The sequence below is a fragment of the Anolis sagrei genome, chromosome 3 (genome assembly GCF_037176765.1).
Source record: "Anolis sagrei isolate rAnoSag1 chromosome 3, rAnoSag1.mat, whole genome shotgun sequence".
Taxonomy (NCBI): domain Eukaryota; kingdom Metazoa; phylum Chordata; class Lepidosauria; order Squamata; family Dactyloidae; genus Anolis; species Anolis sagrei.
In genome coordinates, this window is record NC_090023.1 from 194,929,831 (window position 1) to 194,950,797 (window position 20,967).

General features: G+C 37.1%; 1 protein-coding gene across 4 annotated transcripts in view; it reads right to left on the reverse strand.

The window, feature by feature from the left end:
- Window positions 1-224: 224 nt before the first annotated feature.
- The window catches only part of PTPRE (protein tyrosine phosphatase receptor type E), a 173,794-nt gene continuing 153,051 nt past the window's right edge, over window positions 225-20,967 (reverse strand). For all 4 annotated transcript variants that reach the window (XM_060768627.2, XM_060768625.2, XM_060768628.2 and 1 more), the window contains 9 exons: window positions 19,883-20,018; window positions 17,776-17,925; window positions 15,765-15,858; window positions 15,210-15,286; window positions 13,408-13,542; window positions 11,764-11,889; window positions 10,806-10,957; window positions 9,449-9,584; window positions 225-7,471 (listed from right to left, as the gene is read on the reverse strand). In XM_060768627.2, coding sequence (XP_060624610.2) covers window positions 7,397-7,471; window positions 9,449-9,584; window positions 10,806-10,957; window positions 11,764-11,889; window positions 13,408-13,542; window positions 15,210-15,286; window positions 15,765-15,858; window positions 17,776-17,925; window positions 19,883-20,018 — 1,081 coding nt within the window. In that variant the 3' untranslated portion in view covers window positions 225-7,396. The remainder of the gene's footprint in view (window positions 7,472-9,448; window positions 9,585-10,805; window positions 10,958-11,763; window positions 11,890-13,407; window positions 13,543-15,209; window positions 15,287-15,764; window positions 15,859-17,775; window positions 17,926-19,882; window positions 20,019-20,967) is intronic.

Here is a 20,967-nt window from a genome sequence, read left to right on the forward strand (position 1 = left end):
GATTTTGAATTGTCACAGCAAATTAAACGCAATCTGCATAATACTGAAAGTTTCATTTAAAACTTTTTTGACAGAGTGTGTAATAAGCAAAGTTTTAGAAGTTTTGGAAAGTAATTTAAGTTCAGGATTTTACATCCTTTGTGAAATTGCAGCATTTAGTGTAAATGAGCAAACAGTCGAGGAATGAAATTAAGAGACTTAAGGAAAGAAATACAATCTGAAAATAAAAATGAAGCCTTGTTCTTGCATCAGAATGATTAGATCTTGCAATTTGCATATACAAATAATTCAGCAACATTCACTGGCATTATAAATACAGCAAGATCAAATTATAAATGTAATAAAAGGAAATATCACTGTATAATACATACATATATTATAAAGATTTTGTCATAAATTAGGTACAGTTTTGCATATAGAGAAAAGAGTTCATAGCAATACATTAAAAATGATAATGCCTAATGAAAACATTTCAACATGTTGGAAACAAAGGTGTTCAGGCTTTAAAAAAAAGATTCATAAAAGTCCTTTTCAAAACACAGATCAATACAAGTAGGCATTCTTCTTTTGGGTCTGATTAAACCAAGCCATTAAGTACATACCTAAAGATTTTAAACTTGTTCATTTCAAGAAACCCTGTTTTCTGTGGTGAGGATCCAGCCACATCACTGAAGATTTCAGGGACACCCGCTAGCCAAATTAGACTTAGATGGCCCCATAATATGTATATGTATCATAGAACCAGAGCTGTCCCCACTATAAGGCTCATGGCTAGGTCTTCCAGTGTGATTTGATGGTCAACTGCCAGAAGCTGGTCATAGAAAACCTAGCAATTCCTAGAGAATATGCATTGTCAAAGGCTTTCATGGTGGAATCACTGGTGTGTTGTATGGTTTCTGGGCTGTATGGCTTCTGAAGATGCCTGCCACAGATACAGGCAAAACGTCAGGAGAAATGCTGCTAAAACCAGGCCATACAGCCCAGAAACCACACAACACAGAAAATACTTTCATCAAATCCATGAATAATCAAATCCATTAAAAATCTAACCTGCACATGTGGAAGGAAGACTGTAAGACCTTTTTAAAGACAAATTTCTTGTCTGGATTGCAACAGACTGATAAAGCATTGTTTCCAATTTTAAAAAAAGGATTTTTTTTTAAATTGGTGGTTTTTGGGTCCTGTTCTCCAATCCCAGATAATGTGGCGGGCTGACTGAATACCACAGGAGGATTCTTCTGGCTCATCCACAAAAAGTGGCCCTAAGCAAATAAAAGTGTAGTCTTGAAGGCAGCTCCTGCTAGAATGCAATGATTCCATGAGCATTCATTTTTGATCATTTGTCCTCCAAACTTCTTAATCAGCACTTTTCATTGTATATTTTTCATAAATTCTCATTCATCAAAAGTTCTAAACAGCTCCTCCATGTGGGGTAGTTCTTTCCATTTATTTTGGGAATTCTTCTCTTCTTTCCCAAGAACTCTTCATTGCTTCCTCTCTGCTCCTTTGTTTTCCATCCAACCAAGTGTGGGTTTTGTTTCCCAAAGGTATGAAATTCATCTCAACAAATTTTACAGGAATTGAAAAATGTGCTGAGGATATGCATTCTTTTGCTATAAAATGCAATTTCCCAAGCCCTGTACCAAGTATTTGATACTTTTTGTAAGTTTGGATCTATATACGTATGCTAATCCAACCAACAATGTGCTGCCACTTATAACTAATTTTTCATTATATATTTATTTCTGGATTTTGTATCTTTTGGAAAGCAACTTCCCAAGTGGAATGGGTGCCTTTTAAGTCTCTCTTTAGACTGGGCAACATATTTTCCCACTAACCTCAAAGGAACCGATCGTGAGATAACTTTTCATATGGCAAGAGTCATAAGGCTTGTGAAATGGCATTAATGAATTCACTAAATATTTTAGAGCTGAAAAAAGTCAGAAAAAAAAAAAAGAACTGCAGCAAAACTACTTCCATTATGCAAAAACTTGTTGGATACTGACAGCAAAATCACTCCCATTACAGGTCTAAATCTACGAAAAAGCCCAAAAAGTGAAGGGAACTTGGTTTTTGCCTCCTACCATTTCTGGTCCTGACATTAAAGATAGGACAGCAGACTCAAAGCCTAGGCCACACTTGTCAAACGCAAAGTCTAGGGGCCAAATCCTACCATGTCATTTTATGTGTCCCACAAGGCTTTCATTGCCAGATTACATGTAGACAGTCTTTCAATTACAAATGCCCTTTTGGAGGCAACCATAAGGCTGATGTGGCCCTCAGAGAAATGGAGTTTTGACACCTCTGGCCTCTGGCCCATTCATTACAACACTTCCCAGGTTGACGTAATCCTGTGTTTTGAGGCTGACTCCACAAATATAATGAAAACAAGAATGAGGGGGATAAATAAACCAGTCCAGAAAGAAGGTGCCCCAGATATCTAAATGGTCAGTGGGCAATCCAGAATGACAATCATGTTCATCAGTGCTCACATGTGTTTGCTTAAATTTGTCCACTTAAACATTTCATTCCTATTGCATAAACATGTCTGTGATATGCTACAGGAGAAAGTCAGAAACGATGCATCCTGTTTTGGTTAACTTTCCCATAGTTAATCCATCTTCTCATTGCTGAATCCTTAAAAACAAGACATAGAACCCAGGGTTTCAAAGGAAGCACAGTTTGAAACAAAACTGTTTTAGTATCACTGTTTGTGCACAAGTTCCAAGTTAAGCAGGTACTTAAGAGCTTTGGCAATCAGCATCCGCTGTCACGCAAGACAATAGATTGAGTCACATAGTGACTATTTATGCAGATCAGAACATATAATTTCTAATCACTATTTGGCATTTATTAATGCAATCTCATGCAATGTAAAAAAATTAAGTGAAAATCCTCAAATAGATTTATTATGTCATATGAAGTATAGCAGCCTTGTTTGACTAAAAATCTCTGAGCTGACGAACAAACCTTACAAGCTTTCACAGACTTCGTAATGAAAATAAGACAGGTTGGGATTTAAACCATACTGTTGGAGTCAAAGTGTTTTCTACACATATGTCAAAGCTTCTCATCATCAAATGTCAGAAGAGAGGAGCAGTAAATCACATAAAACAGATAAAACAGAGAGAGGAGACTATGACAGAGAGGGGGGACTATGTGTGCTTTGGACAGCTTCAGAGAACATAATCCCAACAAAAGCCTCTGAAACGTGAGGCTGTGGAAGCTACTCCATGTTGAGAGAGATCTGCACTATTTAGCATGACAAAAATCAGCCTAACATCCAATTAGTCTGATTTCACTATTGCATGGGCAAGGATAACTACAAGAAACCTTTCAAAATCCCTTTTCATTCATGGATCTTTCTTGATTCCATTTCTGGGTCCATTTTAATAAATACAACTTTATATAACAAGCAATTAAACCAAAGTTTTGAACTGAGGGGTTGGTATTTGTAATTATTCCTCCCTCCTATGAGTGCAGGATTTCTTTCCACTACTGGAAACTCTGATGTTTTGGTTTGGATAAAGAGGAAGATGGACTAAGCCAATGCTTTGGAAAGCAGCTGAGCCCTAAAGCTAGAACTGAAGTGTTTCTTGAAGCATTGGCTGAGCGCGCTTCACTCCTGCTTCACCTTCACTGTGCAGAAAGGAAAGCCATGGAGTTTGTGAACATTGGCCTTTCCTCTCTTCTGCCCATTTCCGTTTTGAGAGGGTTGGCCACTGTCAACAGAGAACTAAAGGATCTCTCTGGACCAGATGGCATCTGGAGGCCAGAGGTTCCTCTTCCATACCTATGGCCATTCCTAATTTCTGGTAGTCAGTATCACCTGAGTCTATTGTAAATCTATCACATGTAGCTGTTTTGTAAAACCATAAGAGATACCTGGAATAATATAAATATAGTTTAGCTACACCTCTTCTAACCCTTTAAGCAGCAGTTTCCACACGTTTTGCACTGGGCAGCATTTGACTTTCTTAGGATGCTTAAGCAGATTTTCAAACTGTGTGTGCAAATGCTTATTTAAAAAGAAACTGAAAATGTTTTTTTGCTGTGCTAAGTACAGTGGTTCTCCTCTGGCCTTTCAGATTCAAAAAATACCAGGACAGAAAGTGTATTTAACATTCAACTCTTACCAAATAATGGTGTTTCCTTTTGGGGTTAGAGGGCTTAATATCAGCCATCTCTTACAATAATTTCTATTAATTAGGTGAATAACAACAACAGGTATACATATAGATTTACAGAAGTGCATTACTAGGAAGACACAAGCAATAAATGGCAGTGCTTTAAAACAGTGTGCTTTTAGACTTCTAACCTGAACTGTTTTCAATTAAAAGTAAGACAGACTTATGTGAAAACCTTATTAGTCTCTGCATTATTAAAAGTATTTAGCTTTCTTTTCTTCTAGACACTGCATTAAAAAGAACACTGAATAACACATCGAAGGAGCTAAACTGAAACAACTATGTTACTTAGTTTTCAATAAGGCTTTTATAATTATTTTCAAAATCCAAGCAAATGGATGAGCCAGAACTATTGCATATTAGATATCTATATAAATTTATTTATTTTATTTGCAATTTGTGCTCTTTTATATCTACATACTGAAATATTAGGGCTATGAAGTACTGTGTCTTTTATTAGTTCCTCGTGCTAATTTTGCTCATACAATGGGTATGATCCAGATTTCTCACAAGTGGAATTTCACTCTGGAGGTTTTTACTGAAGGATGAAGGAAATACCATTTTCAATGGATCCCACCTTCATGAACCTAGTGTCCTCCAGTGTTCTTTCAAAGCACAGAAGGTCCGCAGAGGAAAGAGGGAATTGGCAAACATTTCCCACACATATTATATTTTTTCCCCTTTGCTAACCTGACACTATGAATGTTTTATATGTGAATGTTGAGTCTCTTTAGCAAGTTATCATGGCCATTAAAGTAAAACTCTAGGATACAATCGACCAGGAAAATCCCATGAAATATGTCATTTTCTGTGCACGTCTGGTTGCACTCTAAAGGTATAAGGGACGCATGACAACCAAAAGAATCTTACAGGCATCATTTATGGGAAAAGCATTGCTCCTATAGAAGATCTGCACATATCTTTGAACTAAGGAGATCTCTGGTCATTCATAGACACAAAATCCAAATGTATCATTATTCTACCTGAAGAACCACTAATATTAAGTTAACTCAAATGCATTTATCTGATCACCAACAAGGTTTCAAGGACATTAACCAGCTGGCATCTTGTTAATTACATATGTTGCAGAGGGAGCAACGTATTCCCCCACTTTACTTCCTCACTTGATCTAACCCATTAAAAGTTACCTTTCACATGCTGTACCTATCACGGCAATCTGCTAGCCAATAGATAGTAAAGAGTGGCAGTTTTAGTATTCAACATTGTGCCAGTAGTGGGATACATAGTGGCAAGATATCCTCCAGGATCTTCTGGAAGACCTCCCTAAATGCAGGAGGATCATGTCCAATCCTCACCCAGCTAAAAGGATGTAGCTATAGGAAATTAACTGGACACTTTGCTACTATTGCCACTTCTCCCTGCTCCTAACTAGGATTTGATTACTGGACTTGCCCATAAATACTAAAAAAAAACATGCCCCGTGTTCTGAAGTGACAGCAACGTAAATACGTATGCTTCAAAGTTTCTGTATTCACATCACCACCACCACTTACTAATATGGGCCACAATGATCTGGGGTTGCTGGAAATCCCAGATCTGGATCCTGCAGATCTCGAGGGGCCACTGTCTCAGTTTGTTCAATAATATGTAAGCCACATATTTATTTCGTTAGCAGGGATGCAACTTTGTTTGCTTTTAAATATTTAGATGTTTATATTTGTAACAATAGGAACTTATAAGACCAAATAGTTTAAAATATTGGTAAGTTTTTTATATGTTAAGTATACTATGTTTTTAAAATGTAGACTAAAATAATAATCTACTAAGAAATTGCAAGACTGATTAGCAAGCATAACATATTCCACATTTACATTATAGTGCTATCATCAATTCACTTTTAAGGAATTATTTAGAAGCTTGCCAATAAAAAAATATTATCTTTTGTTTTGAGGCTAATGTTTTAATTTCATATTGTTACTATAAGGGATTCTTCTTGTATTTTTAGAATCTAATGAAAGAGTTGTGCTTAATAGTAATGATGTAAATAGTAACTCCCCTCCAAAGTAGAAGGGTTTAACCTTTTGTTTAAAGATGAGATGAGGATATATCTACAGAACGTTAACTGACATTTTTCCATAACTGAAACAGTGTCTTTCACAGTTAGTTGTCTACATTAATATCAATTGTCTTGTATGTAGAGCATGGTGTTAATAAAATATATCATCAAAACATCATTTTCTTGGGCAGGCCACATTCATCACAATGGGGTAAGTACAGAACTTCCTAATAAGATATGATCACAGTGTGGAAGTTGTTCCAAGTGAAATAGTTAACACGTGTTGAAGACTATACAAATTTGGTTCTAGCGTGTATACTGTTATTCCTCTGCTTTATAGACATTAAGGGCTATTTTATAACCTATTTGAATGTCATAGATGAGAAATAAAAAGACCACAATTTCACAGGCATTTAGGCATAATATTGGCAAGATGATAAAGAATAATTAAGTACTTTAAAGTTCCTTTAGTTTGTTTTTATAATATCAATGTCCCAAACTTCCATGGGTTCCACATGGGCTTCCATCCCAGGGACTGACGCAGCACTGCAGAGTCTGACCTACTCAAAGGCATGAAGTTGGCTCTATATCCCATAAATTTCAAAGGGAAGAAAATTAAGCATATGCTTATTATACTCACTGAAACCAGTGAGTTTTAAATATGCCTAACATAGGCTGTTTTGTGCCTTATTTAAATAACAGTATACACTGTAAAATATAGTCCATAGCCACTGGATACACAAAACCTGAAAGACCATCTTGATCCAGCTGCCACGTTCAGACACAGGTTTGCAGGATGGAGTCCCAAGTGCAAATGAGTGTGGTGTGTACAGCTCTTCTCTTTCATCCAGTAAATGGAGCTGCACACTCGGAGATCTTTCATCCCAATTAAAGTCCCACTGTTCAACTGTTTTGGAGAAAGGTTGGAATCGTTTTCTCTTTTCCCATGTAACAGTTGATTGGAAAAGTATTTGATTGTTTAGGAGATCTCTGTGCATGTTCCCTTGGATCAGAGTTAACGCCTGCTCAAATAATATATACATTGAAGGAGACATTCAAAACAAACATAATCATTTATACTTTTAGAGTTTTCTTTAAAAAAAATAATGGAACAATAATAATGGAAATAAATTAAAGTGATTTACAAGTCTCTGTACAAATGATTAAATTAAAAAAAATAAGGCAGGCGTTTTTACTTAAAATTAGCATAATCCGAAAATATATCAATGAAATCTTGTACCACTTTGTAGCAGAATTCATACTGTTCCTGAAAATAAAGAGAGACCAAGGTTACATTTGGTTTGCTATGTTTATCGCTGTCACACAAAGTCACACAAAGTCACACAAAGTATTTCAAATTTAAAAATCTAATTGCAGGATTGTTACAAAGTGTCACACATGGAACATAACAAAGCACCTTACAACATCCAAAGCAGCTATATGCTCGAGTAAAAGCCGAGTTTTTCAGTCCTTTTAGGCTGAAAAATCCCCCCTCGGCTCATACTCAAGTCAAAGTTATTTATTATTTTACTCCGTTATCATTATTATTATTATTATTATTATTACATTTATTATTTTACTGTATTATTTTATTATATTTATTATTTTACTCTATTCTTGTTATTACATTTACATTATTTTACTCTATTATTATTACATTTATTATTTTACTCTATTATTATTATTACATTTGTTATTTTACTCTATTATTACTTTTATTACATTTGTTATTTTACTCTCTATTATTATTGGAAGGATACAGAGGCACATTTATATTGAAGAAGGTTTCGGTGGTGACCAGGGGAGCATTTGCGCCCGTACCTTGGGAAGTCTGACTTGGCCACAGTAGTCCATGCTCTGGTTACATCCTGTATAGACTACTGCAACGTACAACTGCTCGGGAGCTTCAAATGGTCCAACAGATGGTAGCCAGGTTATTAACAGGAGTGGTGCTCAGGGAGCGTACAATCCCTCTGTTGCGCCAACTCTACTGGCTGCTAGTTTGCTACCGGGCACAATTCAAAGTGCTAGCTTTAGCCTTTAAAGCCCTAAACGGTTCTGACCCGGCTTACCTGTCCAAATGCATCTCTTCCAACAAACCATCTAGGTCTCTAATATTATCTGGGGAGGCCCTGCTCTCGGTCCCGCCTCCTTCGCAGATGAGACTGGATGGAACGAGAGACAGGGCCCCTCGACTATGGACTCTCAGCGGTGGCCCCTCGACTATGGAACGCCCTCCCTAGGGATATCAGATCGGTCCCCTCTGATATCCTGGCTCTTTGAGCAAGCATTTGCAGATGCAGTGTAACAAGCTAATTTAGATTCACGGAACGATTGGACGATGCGACTGGAAAATGATTTTAGTAATGAGACGCTGAGGACTTGTGTTTTATTGTTTTTATATGGTTTATACTATATGTTAATGTTTTAACTATATTTTATGTTGTTGGGGGCATTGAATTATGCCGATTGTAAACTGCCTTGAATCGCGTTCGGGCTGAGAAAGGCGGTATATAAATATGGTAAATAAATAAATTTTATACCCTAAGAGACTTATTTTTGGGGATGTTAATCTCTTTAATAAAAACCCTTTCAAAACATTCATTGTTGCAGTGTAGTTAATGAACAAGTAACACTGCCAGAAATACGGCCACCGCTTTATAATGTAGCAACACAGCTCAGGTTCACACTAGAAATGGATTTTCAATGACAGATGGAGAGATCTGTGTAACTCTCTTCTGCATAAATCTCATCAAGAAAACTGTGATAGGGCCACCACAACTCAGTCAGCTTGAAGACACAAAACAACAATAGCGATTCAGGATTTAGTGTACCCAGTCTGCACACTGATGGCTTACAGAACTGTTCAGATGGTTTATGAACTATTTATTCAATTATTTCTAATTTCCTATTTTTAACTGCCTAACAAGATGAATACATTGAGGACACCTAAGCTACACTCCTGTATGCTTACCATTAAACTCAATTAGGTCTACATCTGTAGACATGGATAGGATCACATGCAATTTATTTCTTTATGTGCAATTGGTTTATCCATGTATGTATGTATCCTGTCTAGCACAAAAAACAAATATATTATTCAAGGCTTTGGCAAGGAGCAAACAGGGCTCTTTTTTAAAAGAGTCTATCTTAAGAAAATACAGCAAAGCTTCAGTTTTGTTCATTCAAAATATAAATACCCTTTAATCCTTTGACAATTATATTTGTGGTTAAAACAACATACCAGTGTTTGCACCATGTGTGGTCTTTGCAGTCGTAAACTCTTCACAGCTTGAAAAACATCTAAGAGCCCCTCTGCTTTGACTCGCTCCAGAATATTGCTGAGTGCTATGAATGTACCTGTTCTCCCAGCTCCAGCACTATCAAGATAAATAGGTTTCTTTGCTTTAGCAAGACAACATGAAAAAACCCAAGTGCAATGCAATAAAAATATATCTTGAATTAAATCCCTGCTGATGAAAATAACCAGTCCACTGTATAGTTTCTGTCTTTCTTCAGGACTGAGAAACCATACCCTGTGTAGATCTGCATAATTTAAAGAATTCTTACAAGCATTATAATTTAGTTTAAGTAGTCATGAAGGATTTTTTTTTCATTTTTCCCATGAAGATAAACACGACTAAATTATACACTTATATTCCTCTTATCTTGTTGTTGTTTTTTTACATTCAGTGAAAGCTAAATGGTGGGATTACTTTATGCACACAATAATTTGCACACTGCTATTGATACATAAATAAACAATATCTACATTTCAGGTTGGTCCTTTTGCTAAGCAAAGGTATGCTTCCATACATAGATGAGAACGGGATTCAACAAAAGCTTCCTGCTAAAGGAAGTGTGGGCTGTTTTCTTTCACCTATAGCTTTGAGCACTATTTCCATGTCACTCTAGAAGATCTTGCAAATGTGTTGTGGAAGGCTTGCATGGCCGGAATCACTGGGTTGCAGTGAGTTTTTTGGGCAGTATGGCCATGTACCAGAAGCATTCTCTCCTAACGTTTCACCCATATCTATGGCAGGCATCCTCAGAGGTTGTGGGGTCTATTGGAAAGTAGGCATGTGAGGCTCATATATCTGTGAAATGTCCAGGGTAGGAGAAAGAACTCTTGTCTGTTTGAAGTAAGTGTGAATGTTGCAGTTGGCCACCTTGATTAGCACTGAATGGCCTTGCAGCTTCAAAACCTGGCTGCTTCGGGCCTGGGGGAATCCTTGTTGGGAGGTGTTAGATGGCCATGATTGTTTCATGTCAGGAATTCCCCTGTTTTTTGAGTGTTGCTCTTTATTAACTTTCCTGATTTTAGAGTCTTTAAATACTAATATCCAGATATTGTTCATTTTCATAATTTCCTCCTTTCTTTTGAAATTATCCACATGCTTGTTGATTTCCATGGCTTCCCTATGTGCAGCATTTCTGTGTTCTCAAATAATATGCTGTGTCCAGGCTGGTTCATCATTCACTTTTTATGTGATCATCAACTGGCTTATGATAACATCAATATCTAACAGTATACCAGCTCTCTAAATTAAACTATATAATCAAGAGAGGAACACTTGATAAATTAAGTACAAACATTTTACCTGCAGTGCACCGTAATTGGATGGTTTCCTGTCTGCTGTTGTTGTTTTTGGACAGCTGCAATGAGGTCAATCATTCCTTTCCCTTCAGCAGGAATTCCAATTTCAGGCCATCCATGAAAATGAAACTGTCGGACCAGTCTGCCTTGCTTTTCCTGGTTATTCAAAATCCAGAAAGTCACACATATTATTAAATGGGAAGACAGGCGGATGAATGCCAGTGTGCTGAAAGAAGCAAAGACTACCAGCATTGAAGCAATGCTCCTATCAACTCCACGGCACTGGCCACGTTGTCTCAATGCCCGATCACAGTCTCCCAAAGCAGTTACTATACTCACAACTCAAGAACAGAAAATGGAATGTTGGTGGAGAGGATTTAAAGATGGGCTTAATGCTAAACTTAAAAATTGTGGCATTGACACCAAGAACTTGGAAGCCCTGGCCCTTGAGTGCTCTAACTGGAGGTCAGCTGTGACCAGCAGTGCTGCAGAATTTTAAGAGGTACAAATGGAGGGTGAAAGGGAGAAATGTACCAAAAGGAAGGCACGTCAAGCCAACCCTGACCAGTACTGCCTTTCACCTGAAAACCAATGTCCTCACTGCGGAAGAACATGAGGATCAAGAATAGGGCTCCACAGTCACCTATGGACTCACTGCCAAGACCTTAAGCTTGGAAGGCCATCATACTCAGACAACGAGGGATTGCCTAAATAACGTAAGTAAAAAGGAAATAAGTATTTTAAAACTGGAACCCAAACATAATTTAAAGGGCCATTTCTTGTAGTGTGGTTGCATTGTTTATCTGCTCAAATGATACAAACCAAAACCAATATCTGTTTATAGTAGTATCTTATCAAGGGGTGTAAATTATTGGTTTACAACATGCAAGTCAATGTGAAGCAAAACACAGTTCAGAAAATCCTGTGCAAATAAGAAATATTTAAAAAGAGATCCATCATACCTGACTGTGTGTAATCAAAAAGTCCCGTACACTTATGGCATCAGCAAGCAAGTCGCTCTTGATTTCAATAGTAATTTCTCCATAAGTAACAGAGCCCTCTGATGGCCAATATTGAAAACATTTTTCCTTTAGATTGAAAAAGAAGAAATAAAGCTCTCTTATTCATGCCACTACAGCAATTCTACTACATTAATGGTTTTCAGAAACTAATTATGTAAGAACTAATTCTAGTTTTATTTTTTCCCCACATACTGCACACCATTTAATAAACATTTAATGCATCACTACTTCAAAACAAGGGATTTTTTTAAGAGTGCTGGATAAATTGTTCTGTTGTCTACATATAGATGGTGCCATATGACCACAATTTATCAACATTATTCTGGATGACAACTCCCATAATCCCCAATCAGTAATCATGCTATCTGAGGATTATGGAATTATAGTACAAAATCCAACTTTTCATGGCTCTATGCCTGATATGCAAATTTCAAATAGTTTCAAAAACGAATGGTAAAATTCAACACTATTTCTATTCAGAAGAGACACATGCCCCTTCCACACAGCTGAATAAAATCCCACATTATTTGCTTTGAACTGGAATATATGTCCGTGTGGACTCAGATAACCCAGTTCAAAGCAAATATTGTGGGATTTTCTGCCTTTATATTCTGGAATATAGGGCTGTGTGGAAGGGCCCTCAGTGAAATGAATGGATTAGTCACAATTAATTTGAGCTCCACTGATTTCAATAGTTCTTTGCTAGGTAGGACGAAAATAGGATTTAGCTCAATGTATTTTAAAAGAAGACAAACAGTTAAATGCTTCACACATTTTTTCTGATTTTAACATTTCTAGCAGTCACAGATATCCATTTAACTATAAAATGTGTTATATTCAAACTTAAAAGTCTGATTCAGTACAGAAAATCCTTCTTTTCATGATGCAGCTGTGGACACTCGAGTGCAGTCTAGCAAAAGCTAAGCAAGCACTGTTAAGCCCCATTGACATCTGAACACCCAACTGAGCACACTTGCAATTGATTTCTCAGGAGCTTTATTATGTGTAACTTTTTCCAGAGTGTGACAACTTTGAACTGAGACATCTGTTTCTAAATATGCAATATTGAGGATGGCAAGGCCAAGTTAGGGCCCTTCCACACAGCCATATAATTCAGAATATCAAGACAGAATAACCCACAATATCTGCTTTGAACTGGGTTTTCTGAGTCCACACTGCCATATATCCCAATTCAAAGCAGATAATGTGGGATTTTCTTCAGCTGTGTGGAAGGGGCCTTAGACTTGCCTAGTTCTTGCCAAACTCTAGGCATAGCTGGATTCTGGGCATGATATGGCTCAGAAAGGACACAGCTGCAACTAGTACTTTTTGGCCAATTTCTAGATAAGGGGGTACCTCTTAATCAAGAGCATCATTTCATTTTGCAAGGAGAGAGTTCAATAGCTTCTGTATTGGATTACTCCCAACTAGACTGCTAGGGCACCACACTATTTTTACAATAAATTTTTGGATCTTATTATGTGGGATTCGTTCAAAACAAACTTATTTTCCCCTTGTTCTCATTTTACAATTACGGGTAACAAGACAACATAATGCAAATAACATTGGGCAAAATGATCATACTTGCTCTCTTTCCAGAACTTCAGTGAGCATAACAATTGTGTGGCATTTCCATTCCCACACCATTCTCCAGAAGTCTTCCACTGTATGAGGAAGTGGTCCTTGAGTTGCAATGAAGTAATCCTTTTGCCGATAGCCCTTTGTGCCAAAAGAAACAGACAGCATCTTATGAATCGACAGAGATTTAATTCTGTTCAATCTACAGGTCATTCTAAAATTATCAGCATATTTCTTTGGGAATTTTTATAAAGCTCCCATCTGTGCCGCTATAATTAAAATTAATTCTTAAGTAGGGACGTTAAGATATTCAGTGAAATTCATTTTCTGTATTTCCTAACACTAAGGAAAACAAGGTAGAAAAATAACAAAACTAGTAAGAGTTTTGCAGAGTTTTTCCCACCAAGTAAATAAATGATTTAGGAAACTATTTTGTGCAAAATTTCAAAATATAAAAACCATTGTTTAACATCTGGAAAATTCCATTTTGGGGGGAAAACCTAGCCATCTTGCATCACAACCCATGTAGCTATCTGGAAATATTAGGAGCTGCGGCGGCGCAATGGTTAAATCCTTGTTCTGGCTGAACTATTGACCTGAAGGTTGGCAATTCAAATCCACCACACGGGGTGAGCTCCCATCTGTCAGTGCCAGCTTCCAATGTGGGGACATAAGAGAAGCCTTCCACAGGATGGTAACACACCCAGGCATCCCCTGGGCAACGTTCTTGCAGACAGCCAATTCTTTCGCACTAGAAGCGACTTGCAGTTTCTCAAGTAGCTTCTGACATGGAAAAAAATCTGGAAATACTGGGGGCTTTCTCTCAAAAATGTTTTTCTTCTGCTTGCAGCAGGGAAAAAGTTCCAGGAATAATTTTGTCCTTAGTGAGGATGGAACATTCAAATATCTACAACCTTACTTTCAGATCAACGAACATAATGAAGGAATTAAGTTAAGCTAAGTTTAGCCAAAGCCTTTATTTCAATAAAGAGATATATGGATTTTGGGATCTACAAATGGAAGGCAAATTACTTTTTGGCACCATTTCATAAAATATCAGAAAAATTATAGTTTCATTGATTCTTTGTACTTAGCAAAAGGTGATGGGGAACCAAATTCAGAGAGAGAACCAGAATCGGAATGTCAGCCTCCTAAGCTACTTTTCATACCATTATTTGCAAAACAAACAAACAAAAAGAGATGACCTTAGGGATAAAAAGAAGGGCCTCACAGGACTATACAGAAGGATATACAATTTTGGTGAAGAGTGTTTGTATAAAAAGAAGCTGAAGGAGGAGGAATCTCTTATGTAATGGGTTGAGCTCCAGATATGGAATCCTGTTTCTGCTTTCTTGTAACTAAAAGGAAACCCTTAAATATTGTCAACTGCCATTCAGTTGACTTCAACATAATACAATCTCGTGTCTGAGAGACCTCCAAGTTGCCCCATCATCAGATTTGCAATCTGAGGGTCATGGATACCCTAATTGAATCTATCCACCTGGAATGCAGTTTCCTTCTTTTCATAGTGCCTTCTACCTTACCAATCATTATTGAATCATGTATTTTTTGATACCTGATGGAATTAAAAAAAGAAAGACCAAAGATGCATGCTTTTCTCTCTTCACACTTTAAATAAAAAGTTTTTTAAATGGTATTTCCTCCCAAATCTCAAGTTACTTTTTAATGTAACTCACATGAAAATGAGAAAATCACACATGCTTCCCAAACCAGTCCTGAACAGAGCTCATTGTTTAAAAGACTTAAGAAAATCAAGGGTTACAGTTCACTATCAGAAAAATACTTACATCTATGAAAGAAGCATTGATATAATCTGTGTATTCTTGACCTCTTTTCATGGAAAGAATCACTCTGTTAAAGTCATCTAAAATAGAAAAAAGGAACCCAACACATATTAGATTTGTTAAAATATTAAGTATTTTACATTCAATATACAAACTATGCCCTGCAGGCTTTTATAGAATCAGGTTTATAATATGATTTGCTTGTATGTCCAGCAGTGCCACCTGCTGCTGAATGTATCACATCACCGTTCTGTGTTAATATTTTGCATTATTATTATTATTATTATTATTATTATTATTATTGTTATTATCTTTATTTACACCCCACCTTTCTCTCCGTGGAGACTCAAGGTGATTAACAATCCCACGCTAAGTTTAAAAAGTGCAATACAAAAGTTAAAAACAATAAGATAGTAACAGTGTGGTAAAAACAGATTAAAATACAATAAATACACTTTAAACGGCCTTTAAAACTGTATTAACAACAGTAAGTGTACAATTCTCTTATTAGTGAAATTATTACACAATTTCTAAGAAGAGAAAAATTAAATATCTTACATGGAATGATTTGTATAACTCTGGCTTTCTTCATATTCGCTGGCAGATTACCAGTTCTCATGTTTTCCTTCATAATTCGAACATTTGTCAATTTCTACAGCAAATGAGTACAAACTAAAATTAGGCAATGAAATTTTGGATTAGTAAAATATCTCACACTTTCAAATCTGAATTCAGGTATAATCTAGTTCAGTGGTTCTCAACATGTGGGTCCCCAGGCGTTTTAGCCTACAACTCCCAGAAATCCCAGCCAGTTTACCAGCTGTTAGGATTTCTGGGATTGAAGGCCAAAACATCTGGGAACCCACACGTTGAGAACCACTGATGTAGTTGATACATCTGACCACCAGAGACCCCGGTGGCACAATGGATTAAATCCTTGTGCTGGCAGGAAGGTTGGTGGTTCAAATCTGGGGAGCGGGGTGAGCTTTTGTCTGTCAGCTCCAGCTTACCATTCAGAGACATGAGAGAAGCCTCCCATAGGATGGTGAAACATCTGTGAGTCCCCTAGGCAACGTCCTTGCAGACAGCCAATTCTCTCACACCAGAAGCGACTTGCAGTTTCTCAAGTCTCTCCTGACACGAAAGAAAATCTGACAACCAACCATGCAATGCTGTATTCACACATCCTCTTACATTCCACTTATAGACGTGTATAAAATGTTTAAAAGAACTGTGAAGTGTATAATGCCCAATAATTATTTTATTTCTTGCAAATAAAAGAAGAGAGGGAGATATAAAGACTGGAAATATGTATCCCTCCAGTTAAACTGTGATAATGAAGATGTTTGCAAACAAATATAGAGTGAACTCCTAATTTATTTTGTAGGAATTTGTTTATCATCTTTCAACACAGCAGTGAAATTTCCATTTGTTGGAAAAAGCAGCCTTCTTCAAGTCTCCACTAGTTATTTGTTATAGGCACGTTTCAAATTGCTTACACATATTATATGTGTGTGTATTGGTATGCAATTTTTTCTTTAACTCTGTTGTGGGAGAGGCCACAGACCATGTGATCAGGTCTGGGCTTGTTCAGGATTCTGACTCCCTTCTAGAACGGCAGAAGCCATTAGACTTCCAATGCTTAGCCTTCAGCAGGAACTGTATGCTTTAGACTTCAGCAGGAACAGTATCCTTAGAGACTCCATTGAACTTTCAGACTACAGCAACTCTATTAAACTCTCAAAATAGAGAGATGCTTTAGATTAGGGACTGTTAAGATTCAAGAAACAATGCCCTGTGTTACTTACACAGATAAACTACTTCAAATCTTATTTGTAACTGGATTGATATGCAAAGTACCTGTATGCTGAATACATGAAGTCTGTGAGTAAACAAACTATGTTACTTTTAAAGATGTCTACTATATTTTTGTCTCTTGAAAGCATGATTTAAGGGCAAAGATATTTTAAGAGAGAGCAGATGCTTTTGGGCAACTAAAAGGAACACTTCTGAAACTCTGCTGAATGTGTATTGTGTGTTGGCATATCTTTGTCCCTACAGTTCAAAGAAATGCTTAGGTATATCAGTTTAACAGCTGAGAAACTGAACTGCCTTGCATGAATGCCATTTTCCCAAAAGGTTATGGCATCATTTTTTCAAAAGGTTTTAATTTCTAACAAGGTCATGCTTTTTCAAAGATCATAAAATCTCCAAAAGGTTATTTAGATTTCAGTTTTTCAAAACCATTTATATTACAATCTCTTATATGCCTTCATATGAGTGAAAGAAAAAACAGATTTTCAATGCACCATCCAAACATGTAACAGCCAACATGGTGCTGGGGTTTCAATATTGGCCTTGGACTCTGAGAGACTAGGATTTGAATCCCTGCTTGGTTACAGAATATCACTTGTCATACTCTCTCAGCCTCAGAGAAAATAAATGACATCCCCCCCTCTGAACAAATTTTGTGAAGAAAAGCTTTAGAGTCAGAGTAAAATGAATAAATATTGTTGTCTGCATCGTGATTCACACACTGGACCTCTGCAAAAATACGATTAATGCTTACTTTAAATTCTTCTTCGAGCCCTATTTTGACGAGATTTGGCGCTGTGTTCTGTGATGGCTGCAGGTGCTTTTCTAAAGAGGACACATCTAGCTCTGTGTCACCATAGAGGTAGTATTCAAGTAAGGCTTGATAAATGAAGGAGTACTGCATCTGTCAAAAATAAAGGTATTTTGTGAACCAGAGCGTTTGAGGCATTGTAAATAACCTACCCCTAGATCTATTGGATACCTCCACTGTTTCTCCTAATAGCCTGCTGGTTTTCTGGTTTGGTAGGCAAAAATCTGAATTTTCTAATCAGAAAAAATTGTTGCTTTGAGAAGAAGCAGGTTAATTGGATATATTGTTTGATTGTAACAGTAAATTATGGTTTATTCGTTGTGGTTTAAATTATGGTTTATTATTAAAGGAATAAGCTTGGGTGTGCCCTAGCCTCACATCCTCCCATTTTTATTCCCACTTTGACTGCCTATTCTATTCACTTCTGCATGTGTAGAGCTTAGCCAAAACCAGTAATCTGGATATGTATTAAGCCCAAAGCTCTATACAGACTTAAAGTTGCTTTGATTAACATCAAAGTGATCAGTCATAGGAGTTCTAATATACAATGGGACGTGATTAGAAGAAACTATGCTAAGCTTTAGGAAGCTACTAGAGAAGATCAGAAAACTCTGCTTTCATTTTCAGATCCCCAAATATGGACCAACCAATAAACTGTGGCTATTAAAAACAGAAGCAGAGACTACATGGCTGTGGTAGTACTGGAGGAGGTAAGAGGAAGAAGGTAAAAGCTGTTCATTCCCATAAGTGATATTTATATCTGGATGAAGCTGAGGACCAATAAATTGACTTTGTTTAAAGTGGCATCCAGAAACTGGTGGAGTAAGAACACCCAACATGCTTTCTGGTCACTAATAAGATGTATGGTGATTTATTTTCTATAGGTTGACACTATACGTTGAAGGGGCTGCAGTGGGGCGATGGGTTAAACTGTTGAACTGTTGAATCTGCTGACCTAAAGGTTGGCTGTTTGAAGCCGCGGGTCAGGGTGAGCTCCTGCTGTTAGTTCTAGCTCCTGCCAACCTAGCAGTTTGAAAACATGCAAATGTGAGTAGATCAATATGTACTGCTTCAGTGGGAAGGTAATAAAGGCGCCCATGCAGCCATGCTTGCAACTTGACTAGAACGAGTCTATGGACAACAGATTCCTCGACTTAGAAATGGAACAAGAGCACCTCCCCATGGCCAGAGTTGAGCACCACCTCCAGAAAGCTGGAGATGAAAGGGGAAGCCTTTACCTTTGTTCTGTGTATTTGTGTTTCATTGTTATTCCACAGCCTATCTGTATATGTTGTAATCTGCTCTGGAGTCTGCTTGGGGAGATAGAGCAGAATATAAATAAAGTGTTGTTGTTGTTATTATTATTTTTTCCTTTGTAGCTATGTTGATGAAGTAGTAATGTAATACAGAGAACAATATAAATGGAAGTTAAATGTCTCTATTCATATGTGTATCCAGTTCTTTAATTGTTATAGCTTACATTTCTAAATTCCCACTTGGTCATGAAACCAATTGGATGACCTTGAACAAGTTATACTCTCTAAGTCTCAGAGGAAGGCAAAGACAAAACGCCTTTGAGCAAATCTTGCCAAGGAAACCCCATGATAGGGTCATCTTAAGGCCACAATAAATCAAAAGCTACATATGTGATAATATCACAGACCACAACAGTTTATTTTAGCATAAGGATAAAGCAATAAACAACAACAACGTAACAACAACAACAGTGTATTGGTTATGCAGAGTGTGCTAATTTTTCTGCTATCCTATAGTGAAAAGGTAGGTGCTTTTAATGAGATGCATTAGATTTAGGCTGGATCTACAATACCCAATATCCCAGGATTTTATCCTGTTATCTTCTTATCCCTGATTATCTGGCAATGTAGATTCATATAATCCAGTTCAAAGCAGATAATCTGGGATCAGATCCTGGGATATAAGGCAGTTTTAGCCAACACTGTCCTCCCCGATTCTAACTGAGTTCCAATGAAAGTTATAAACCACTTCCCACATTTTAAATATATTCAAAGCTAGCCCATTTCTTACTTACATCAGTCTGAACCATTTGTGGGCGCTGGTTGCGAATTCGTGCTACAAAATCAAATATATCAATCTTTTGTTCTGCGTGCATCATGTCAATCATGGCATCTATTACTACGAATGTGCCTGTCCGACCCACACCAGCGCTTTGAAAGAAAAGAAAAGACACAATTGAGTCAAGGCACGCTGCAGCAATTCATCTGAATTTATAGCTGTCTAGCCTGAAAGATCCCAACTCTCAATATTCCTGTTTTTCTTTGTTCTTCTTGTTAGGACTGCATGTGAATTGTTTTGAAACTTTGCAAGCCTGCAGTTGTAAATGGGGTCTAAAACTGAGTTAGGTTTCATGCAGATAGGCCTTAAAATGGTTGAGGATTGAGCCTTTAAAGTTTCCCATTGTAGCCAATGGGCCAAATCTTTGAGTAACTTCCCGGTAAACACAATGAGGGATCAGCTGACAATGGACCATGAAACTGCATGCCTTTTGGGTGAATTGCACACCTCCAGTGCTAATACAGTAAATATTACCTAGTATTTAATATATAAATATAAGGACAGCCACTAGAGGGAGCATACTATCTACTGAATACTGATTAAAATATTATTCCAAATGACTTTAAACTTTGTTTTCAGAGGAAAAGGGCATGGCTTCCTGAACAAGGCACAAATATTTATCTTGCACTTGATTTGTTTGTTTTCCTCTATTCTTGCTATAATGCATGTGCTCCAAATTTCAAAATAGCTAACTGCTATTACATTTCTATCACATGTACAATTCAGAGTGCATCTGTTTCTCCTAAAGGAAGATCTGGAGTTAGATTCTACGAGGAACATATTTCATTTTGACATGTTAACCCAAGATTGATTGTAAGCAGAGCTGATGCATTCATGATTCACCTTTCTTTCTCCCTATTTCCTAGATTAAGAAATAGGATTTTTTGGTACTGGAGGGAACTAGATAGAAAGAAGGCCATGAAAATATTCTCAAAGGTATACATTAGAATAAAGGGCTGCTGTTCAAATTTGTTTGCTCTCCTGTTTCCTCCTGATCTCTTTTCTTTTTTGTATTGCACCTAAGTTAACAAGCAACAACTG